This window comes from Bombus vosnesenskii, unplaced genomic scaffold (genome assembly GCF_011952255.1).
Source record: "Bombus vosnesenskii isolate JDL3184/JDL3185 unplaced genomic scaffold, Bvos_JDL3184-5_v1.1 scf7180000013263, whole genome shotgun sequence".
In the NCBI taxonomy this organism is placed as follows: domain Eukaryota; kingdom Metazoa; phylum Arthropoda; class Insecta; order Hymenoptera; family Apidae; genus Bombus; species Bombus vosnesenskii.
In genome coordinates, this window is record NW_022882923.1 from 7,995,687 (window position 1) to 8,005,286 (window position 9,600).

General features: G+C 40.9%; 1 protein-coding gene across 1 annotated transcript; it reads left to right on the forward strand.

Moving 5' to 3' along the window:
* Window positions 1–1,475: 1,475 nt before the first annotated feature.
* On the forward strand, window positions 1,476–9,405 carry LOC117233638 (chloride intracellular channel exc-4). The gene is made up of 4 exons (XM_033494126.1): window positions 1,476–1,720; window positions 7,163–7,468; window positions 7,568–7,894; window positions 7,987–9,405. The coding sequence occupies exons 1-4, from the start codon at window positions 1,652–1,654 to the stop codon at window positions 8,065–8,067; spliced, it is 783 nt and encodes a 260-aa protein (XP_033350017.1). The 5' UTR covers window positions 1,476–1,651; the 3' UTR covers window positions 8,068–9,405.
* The last annotated feature ends 195 nt before the right edge of the window (window positions 9,406–9,600 follow it).

The window sequence follows — 9,600 nt, forward strand, 5'->3', positions numbered from 1 at the left end:
TTCTTGTTGTTAAAGTTATTATTTGTAATGTATAAACCTTACTCCGTGTGTGCGTGCGTGTGTGTGTGTGTGTGTATGCGCGCGTGCGTGCGCGCGCGTACGTTTTGGTAAATAATCCATTCCATAGACGAAATATTCCATCCTTATATACAAGAATGTGAAATTTAGAATCACGAGAGACCGTTGCTAAGCAAATATTCAAACATTACAAAACGGTACAAAATTCAATGGAAAAAAAAATTAGATATATTATCATATATTTTTCTGCGGATACAATTGATTATCTGTGTGCATCTTTCCATCGTGAATTAACAAAGAGGAAAATATCGAAACGCTAGCTGAAATGATAGTTTGGATCATTTCTATTGATATACAATATTGTACGTCTAACTGCTAAATCTTTTCTATCGATCATTCATACTCTTCTCTTTCTCCCATTCTCCATTATATTCATTTAACACCGTAATATATATATATATATATTATATATATATATATATGAAGGTTATAAGAAAAGTGTAAAATGGTATGAGTGTTGTGGAAGGTTTTAGTCGTACAATTTTATAGACACTTATGCGTACGTACGTCGTGCAATCTTCGAGGCAAGAGAAACTGACGTCTGGTACAGTAAGAAGAATATTATTGATTATGTACATATGAAATGCTGTTTTATTATTGTTGCTCTATTGTTTAAGCACTATCGTTAACAATATAATGCGTAAATAATGTAGCTGAGAAATTCGTTTTATTCAACCCACAGTTACTTGAGTTCTTCAATTCCAATTTCATAGATACTTTCATTTGAATTTGAAATAACTGAACCCGAAGTATCGACAATCCTTCTTTCAATACATCGAATTTTTCTTTTCGATTTGGTACGCATATATTGAACGCTAATTTGTCACGTATATGTCTATTATCTCACTAGTGCAGTGAAAGACGACTATCGTGAAACCAATTGAAAAATGTATATGCGTAAACGTTAGAAAACGTTTGTTGCAAACATACGCTTATTGTGAAAACTTGGTGTATAGAATATATATAGCGCGAACAGTGGTTTTAAGTATACGATTAGCGTTAAAGACGTTCTCGCTAAATATCGTCTCGTTTATTAATAGAACGAATATGATGTAATATAACGAACGACTGTTGAAATACTTTGACGACCTTTGAAAAGTATATGCTTTCGATAAAAATGTTGTAAGTTGCGGATAGTACATTTTCAGATCTATTTCGAATTTAACCAATACAATATGTATAATCACGATAGCCGTGTTTCGGTATTATAGCATTTAGGCATTATAATGTTAATGAGTGCTCGGACACTTTTCTGTGCCGCTGTATTTATATGTACATACATATTTGCAATTAAAAATACGGAAGGTCGCCGCTTCCGTAAACGTTAGAAGTTGGACGAGCATTCCTCTGGTATGCCAACCAGTGGTCGGTAACGTCGAATCGCGTGGTTCTCCATGGCGCGGCGCTATTGTCGTAAACGTGGCGAAGCACGCGCTGCGTCAGTATTTCGCGAGCCTCCATCGCGTACCGTCGCAGTTGATCGTAGGGGAAGGAGCTGTCCTGTTCGATAGTGAACTGCGGAGTACGATAAAAAAGTGCCTTTCGTCTAAACTAAGGAAGTACGATCGTAAGGATGGCGGACGACAGCCACGAGAACGGCACGAGCAACGGCGACGTTCCCGAGATCGAGTTGATCATCAAGGTGAGTTTATACTACGCGTGGAACGAAGACGAGGAAGGAGGAAGAGATAGGGAAAAAAGGCGATCGTTTCGTGCACGATATGGGCGTGGATCGAATGACTGGTTTTCTTCCTGTACTTTCTTCTTCTTCCTCCCGAGGTTTCTTCCTCTTCTATCCGGTGACGAGGAGTCGCCGTCGAAACGACCGTTTCCGACCAAGATACGTGTGCATCGTTTATAGTTTATGGTATGGAAAATAGAGAAGCTGCTTCGAGTGAGCATCGACCGTTTACCGAGTAGCGTCGAACCGCTTCTTTTGCCTCTTTGTTTTCTTCACCCTTTCTACAGTTTAGTCAATTAATTGGCTGATCGATAAGATGTGTCGAAAATCGAACGAATGACAATAAATTGAACTTTGCTACGTTACTGGAATATGGTGGCAGAGCGTGAGCTGCGTTATTTCAAAAGCTTTTCGTATTCGTCGATTGCTAGTTGCAAGCACAAGGGACATCTGCGAATATGGTAAGTATACGAAACTATTTCCTGCGACGTAACGCTATGCGAAGAAGTACAGACATAAATACATATGTACGAACGGTGATTCTGGTTGGCCGCGTTTTCTACGTCATTGACTCCTCTCTAGAAAAAGGAAACCCTTGGCTCTTATCTCATACGTACGATACATTTTGACGATAATGTATTTTTCCTTTATTTCTCTCCCTCTCTCTTTCTCTCTTTCTTTTTTCCTCTTTCCTTTTTTCTTTTCTTTCTTTTTTATTTTTTTCTCTTTTTTTTTTTTTTGGAGTCTGTTCGCTTTTAATGGGCGCTTCCAGTGGACCAACTTTTCTTCCTCCCCGCCTCTCCCTTTTTCCCGCCTAATTCGTCAGTCGAAAATGCAAACTCGCTCGACCACGACGACGCATTTGCACCGGCTATATATCAATTTAACGAGATTAGAAGCATTTATATGTATGTAGCCATCGCTATACAAAGGATAAGAAAACAACTGGAAGGTTCCGGTCTATTCTTATACTAATTAGAGTACCGCGAAAATAAAGAATCTTCTACTTTGCGATCTCGATGTCATACTTTTCGTTTACAATCGGTAGATAATATCGAAAGATAACGATCGAAATTAATTTGGCAAATGTGTACGAACGTCAGTGGTAAAGTTATTCGATGACTCGACGATTCTTTTTACCGGTTTCTTGCGTTATTCTATCGCGTTATATCGGCAATATTACATGTAACTGCAAACAATGCGTGTACATATTAAAAGATGAATTTTGTTTCTCGATATGGACAATCGAGGTAGACTCGCGCGGCAATCGATTTAATCGAGAACGAACTCGATTCCATTTCTCGGAATGCTCTTTCACCATATTTTCTAGAAAAACGTCCCCATAGAAGGAAAGAGGCTTCCTTCGATTGTCCAATTACGAATTGTCGATTAAACTTTCGCCGATCGAATCTATCAGTTGGTTATTTCAGGCAATGGGTAACGCTAATCTTATCGTATCTGTTCGATGGGGAGTTTGACGCGAATTTCCTCGTAAACAGCTCTCCTTCTTATCGTTGTCAGCATCTCAATAAATAAATAATCAAGCGAACGTATTGGAATCGATTTCGTCGCACACGTCTCACGAGACAATCGGCGAACAAGATTCGTTACATTTCAATTTTCGAATTTTCATCCGAGATACGACTCTCGTTCTCTTTTCTCGTTTAATGGATCTCTTTCGCGGAATGATTCGAAAGTTTTCATGAATTTAGATTGTCTGAAAGCTTTAGATTAAAGTTCTTTAAATATTTTAGATTAGATTAGATAGATAGATAGATAGATAGATAGATAGATAGATAGATAGATAGATAGATAGATAGATAGATAGATAGAGTGGGGGGGGGGCGAGGTTAGAGTTTAAAGAGATCCGATAGCCGATATCAGAGATTTGGAACGTTCAAGGTTTATAACCTGTTAATCGAATTAAAACCGCTGAAGTAAAAAATTGCACACAACAGAATCTAGTAAGTAATGGAATTTATATCGTAAATATTACAAAAAATTCGTGTTAAAAATTCCTATTATATATATTATGTTATAAGAGTTTAAGAATCCAAATATCTCGATACCTCGTCTTAGCTGGTTAACAGGTATCCAAAAGAAAGATTTTCAAGCTGAATACTCTTCCATGGACCTAATTTTCATGCTTCGAATGCTGTGAATTTTTGTAATTACACACTGACCAAGAGAGAGAGAGAGAGGGGGAGAGAGAGAGAGAGAGAAATAGCGATGCGGATATTTCATTTACCAAGGCTCAAACGAATACGACGGAACAAATGGAACCTAGATTGGGCATAGATTTCTGTTACCTATTAAATGTTATGGCGAGTACGAGTACTACTTTGAATATTTTATCTACTTTTGCACGTTACGAATGTTTCGCGAATATACATATGTCGCGTGCATTGTGCGAAACGTTTTGAAACTTTGTTAGCGCCCCAATGAAACTCGAGTTATCGTAAGTATATCGGTAAAGTGTGAAACGTGTCGGGAAATCCGTTTAACTCAAGTATTCGTTTCTGAAAAATCAAATGTTACGCCGACGATAGTCAGAGGCAACGACATACCATATAAGAATCGCGTCTCTGAGCTAAGATGAAACGCCTAAATGTTTCATAATATAAGCGTAATTGACTTGTACGATGTGTGTTCAAATACCGTGTGTATGTATCCCGTGCGAATCGACACGTTCGAACTTGGACCCGTAAACGCATAAAAATTCACAGTCTAGCGACGAGGGAGCAGAGACGGACAGCCTTATAAGTAGAATCCTACAGGAGCGAGAGCCTACTCGACGACGGCGTTCGTTACAAGAAGAGATTTAATGGTAACTGGCCGACCTTGCACTCGGAAGGCGATCGTGCGAGGTCTTCGTAAAGTGTGTCAAACGGGATGAAACGACGGGGAGCTCGGCGAGGTCCTCGAGATTCTACCGTTAAACGATGAACTCCTTTACCTTCCGCTTTCCTCGCTCTTCTGGCTTTCCCCCGTGCGTAAACACCTCCCCTTCCCTCCTTTTCTCTTTATCGTCCGTCATAGTTCTCTCTTCGCCTTGCTCATCGAACGTTACTTCTCATCGGTCCTCGCGGATCCGCCGCGAATCCTTTAACCGTTAATCCCGTGCCCATCTCGAGGATGAGTCATCTTTGCCTTCTTATTTGCATACAGGGTATCTTGATGCGTGGGCTAAAATGCTCTAATGTGATAAATAAAGTGGGGTAAAATGGTCTGCGTGCAACGTATTCCGTTGTACGTACTGTGCGTCATTATAAAGAATCGATCGGACGTCGCGGCTTCATCTTCCTTTTAAGGTCGTTACGAGGGTTGTCGATGTCAAAAGTAATATATAAAATTCTGTGTAACTGGCGTGTTGGAGCAGGCTCGCCGCCGATCTCTGCACCGAGACCCGGCAGAGATACGTCAATGCAAATTTTCCCACGAAAGAAGAGGAATTTTTATTGAAGCCGATGCGAGAAGCAGCTGAATCCAGCTTAAGCGTTAATCGTTTTACAGTTGATCGTCCATTTTTATTCATAGTGATGCATCAGCTAAAAGGTTGTACTAAAGAGAGAGAGAGAGAGAGAAGAACGATATGACGGTCGTCGTATCCTTAGAATACGGAAAAAACCTACGACATACATAGTATGTGCGTCATACAACTGTATTTATTATGCACGTACATGTACCGCTGTTAGACGTTGGTTCGCGATAGCGAATATTCGCCTATTTACCGTATGCCGTGCATTATACAGCAAGTTGTTCGATGACGTGTTGCATCCGTGAGCATTGTTCCCTTCCTTTTTGCATCTTGTCCTCTTCTATGCCAATATGCCGAAGCCAAGCATTCTAATCGCGTGTGCATCGCAGGTAAAAGCCGCGAGAGAGCATGGAAAACCGCTCGATGCGTTCTATAATTCTGTTCGTCGGTCAAGTTGAAACGGGAATCCCGTGTAGTTGCAGCGATGCGCGTAGAAACGCGCTTATTTCAAAAGAAATGAGGAATTTGCTTCGATAGACTATCGGCACGCGCGTTTCGTGTTCGGCTCGTCCACGTTTCAGGCAGCTTGCTGGGCAAAAATTCGAGGATCGTGTTACCCGAGACTTTGTCGTTGCAAAATGATACGATATATACGATGATAGACGTACCGTGCATCGATCACGATTGAATTTTCAAGCGGCGAGAGCGAGAGAAAGGAAGCAACGGCAGGCACGCGGTCGAGCGAAAGATTACTCTTGCGCGTTCCGATCGAAGACGTTCGATGCCTCGTGACATTTGATTCGGCGTCGACGCTTTCCGCGCCACTGGTATTTCGTGACACGGATACCCACGTTACCCATTTCCAAAGTCGATCGAAATCTAGCTTATGTTTATTCTTCGCCTTTTCTATCCAGAAAATGTCCTTTCTATTATTTTTCAGTACGATTCTTGCGTAATATAATTGGCACGCCTGTTACGTAATCGGCAAGCGATCGGTGTCCGCCGATTCGCTGCTCGTTGTATTCTCGAAAACACGGAACTGACCAGGCACAAAACCGCCGCGTTTTAGCCTTGGCCGAAAAGTTGCCGAGCTTCGAAGATGAGAGGCCACGTTCGTTTCTTGGGAATCGGGATTTCTCGCGTCATTTTCGCTCTTAAAACTCGCGGGTCGAACTTGCGTCATCGTGAAAAAAAGAAAAAAAAGAAAAAAAAGGAAAAGAAAATAATCAGTTTCTTTTTCTCGTTCAACACCAGGCTACCATAGTCGTCGACTAATATCTTGAACAGCCAAAGTGTACGATCAGAGGCTGGAGCGAGATGATCGTTGAAACGAAATGAAAATAGAAACCGTGTTCTTGGTAAAAGCTGGCACGCTGCCCACCTTTAATTTATCCGAAATGCATCGATACCATCGCGCCAATCTTTTTCCCTTCTTTTCTTTTTCTTTTTTTTTCTTTTTTCTAATAATTGAAGCAAACATACACACGCAGAATTCGGGTAGCGAATTTCGTGACAGTTACGATAGATACGTAGATGGAATACGGGTATACTCGAAATAAAACGCGTTTTTGCTCATATGGCTATATACGCGAACCGAAGCTTTTAGTTAGCTGCGAGCGTATCTTTTGGTAAGGAATAAAGCAAGCTGCGTCATCGAGGGAAATAAATAAACCGTGACATGGAGAAAATGAGAGCGGAGCGAGTATGCTAGATATACGTACTCTCGGTTTGCTCGATCAACTGGAGAAAACAGATATCGTTTCGTGTTTGCGTGGCTCGAGGGATTCTTTCGAGTTCGAACAGACTATTTTAGATCAGAGAGACTGTGAAAGTGAGCATCGATTAATTTTTTCTTCGTTACACGCGGCTATCGTGGATTGACGCGCTGTATACGATAAATTGACAATGGGAATATATTTTTGCAGGCATCTACGATCGATGGTCGCCGAAAGGGTGCGTGCCTCTTCTGCCAGGAATACTTTATGGACCTGTATCTCCTCGCCGAATTGAAAACCATCTCTCTAAAAGTGACCACGGTCGACATGCAGAAACCGCCGCCCGATTTCCGTACCAATTTCCAGGCAACGCCGCCGCCGATCCTAATCGATAACGGCGATGCGATATTGGAAAACGAGAAAATCGAACGGCACATAATGAAGAACATTCCCGGTGGACACAATCTCTTCGTGCAGGACAAAGAAGTGGCCACGCTCGTTGAAAACTTGTTCAGTGTATGTATAACTGGTAAAGCCGCTCCGCCGAGAAACCGCTACTTTCTCGCCTCGAGACTAGCCGCTAAGCGGTTTTTAAATACGCTATTTTTGTTCTAGAAATTGAAACTGTTACTACTGAACGCGAAGGATAAGGATAAAGATCCGAAATCATCGTCCCTGATGGCACACTTGCGCAAAATCGACGAGCATCTAGGTCGTAAGGGTACTCGTTTCCTCACAGGCGACACGATGTGCTGTTTCGACTGTGAACTTATGCCACGACTCCAACATATCAGGGTGGCCGGCAAATACTTCGCGGACTTTGAGATTCCGGAGACTTTGGTGCATCTCTGGCGATATATGCACCATATGTACAGGCTGGATGCCTTCTTACAAAGTTGCCCAGCCGATCAGGATATCATCAACCATTACAAATTACAACAGGTCTGATATATACGCTGAAGCAACCAGGCACCTTTTCCTTTCTTTTATTTATTATTCTGTAACACCTTGTCAAAGTTACGTTATCGTTGCAGAGCATGAAAATGAAGAAGCACGAAGAGCTAGAGACCCCGACATTCACCACTAGTATTCCAATCGAGGTCAACGACGACTAGGCTGGACCTCTGCCGTCGGGTCTACGATCTCGTTACTTTGATGCAGAAAAGTCGTCGACATCGCGGTGTAGACACGAGCAGTGTGAACAAAGTGGCACACAGTCGTATACATTTTCGATCAGAGTTTTGTTGGTTCTTCCAATGGACGAGATTCCTTGGGAAAGATTTTCTTTGGGAAAGCGGAGTCCGCTATTTGTAAAAAGCATATAATAGGGTCCGAGTACTCTTGTGAAAAAAATCTCCATCGTCTAGGTTTCACCGCGCCGATCCCGCTACACCGATTTATATAACACTTTTGCTACCTATATTTGACAAATTATCGTCGACGCTTTTATGGCCTAAACCGATGCAGAACAAGTAGCTTTTTTACCGCAGGAGGCAGAAGAAGATACCGTATATGAATGTATTAAGGCTTTCGAGAACGACCTGTAAGCGTATCCAGAAAACTTGAACGATATTTTCCTTTCCTTTCTTTCCATTTTCTTTTTCTCGTTTCTCCGCTACGTATGCGAAACCGTACGTAACCTTCGTTTGAGTAGCATTATTCTTAGAAAAGGCATTTTAATCTTTTACGTATACTTTAGATCGAAGCTAATGTATTTTTTGTTCTCCCCGCCACCCCTCCCCTTTCCTTCTCTTTTTTTTTTCTTCGAGTAAAGAGAAACTAGGTATTCGATCGTCATCTTTCGATGGCGAATGATCTTAACGCAAGTAGAAAATGCAAAAGGGACGTATGCATTTGAATTACGATTAACAATCGATTAGGTTGATATATTTCTTTATTGTTTCTTCTCTTTTTTTCTTTTTTTCTTTCTTTCTTTCTTTCTTTCTTTCTTTCTTTCTTTAAAATCCGTATTGTATTTATCACCCATCTAACGACTAATCAATAAATTGACTTATTGATGGTTATTCTTCAACAGCCACCCGCATTGACCATTATAATCCTCCATTGTATCGAGCTGTCCGAATGTAAGAAAAGATATTCTAGTCTCACGTACCACGTATAATATCAAAGCTCTGAACACTTGCTTCCAAGGTATTTTTTCTATATACAACGGAATCCTAGGAAATCGTAGTGCATACGTTTCTTCCAACCTCTACGTTATAATGAATTCGAACTTGCTTGCAGATGCCGACTTTATAAAGATGGAAAAAACTGGTCGTTCGAAAACAGTGCATATTTTTCATCGATATCGTTCGACGATTTAACAAACTCGGTACTTTGTATTCGTAATTGTATTATGACCATTGTATTGTAAATCGTTATTATTACTGCTATTGTACTATTTTGGTTTACACTTGTAGAGACGAATATATTAATATCTACATTGACTTTTAGATTCGTAGGTGCGTTTGTTCGTCTTATTTCTTATCGGCAAGAATTCGAGAAATATCGAGTTTTCATAAAAATGTCGAGTAGATAAAAATTTGTCGTTGAAACGAGTCTGATAAAAACGAAAAAAAAGTACGCCTCTCTCTCTCTCTCTCGCTCTCTCCCTCCCTCTCTCTCTCTCTCTGCCTTAACGACACCGT

Excerpts from the sequence above, each read along its gene's own strand:
- LOC117233638 (XM_033494126.1), top strand. The coding sequence starts at position 1,652 with ATGGCGGACGACAGCCACGAGAACGGCACGAGCAACGGCGACGTTCCC. Across the intron at positions 1,721-7,162 it reads AGATCGAGTTGATCATCAAG|GCATCTACGATCGATGGTCG; the intron begins GTGAGTTTATAC and ends ATATTTTTGCAG. Across the intron at positions 7,469-7,567 it reads TCGTTGAAAACTTGTTCAGT|AAATTGAAACTGTTACTACT; the intron begins GTATGTATAACT and ends TTTTTGTTCTAG.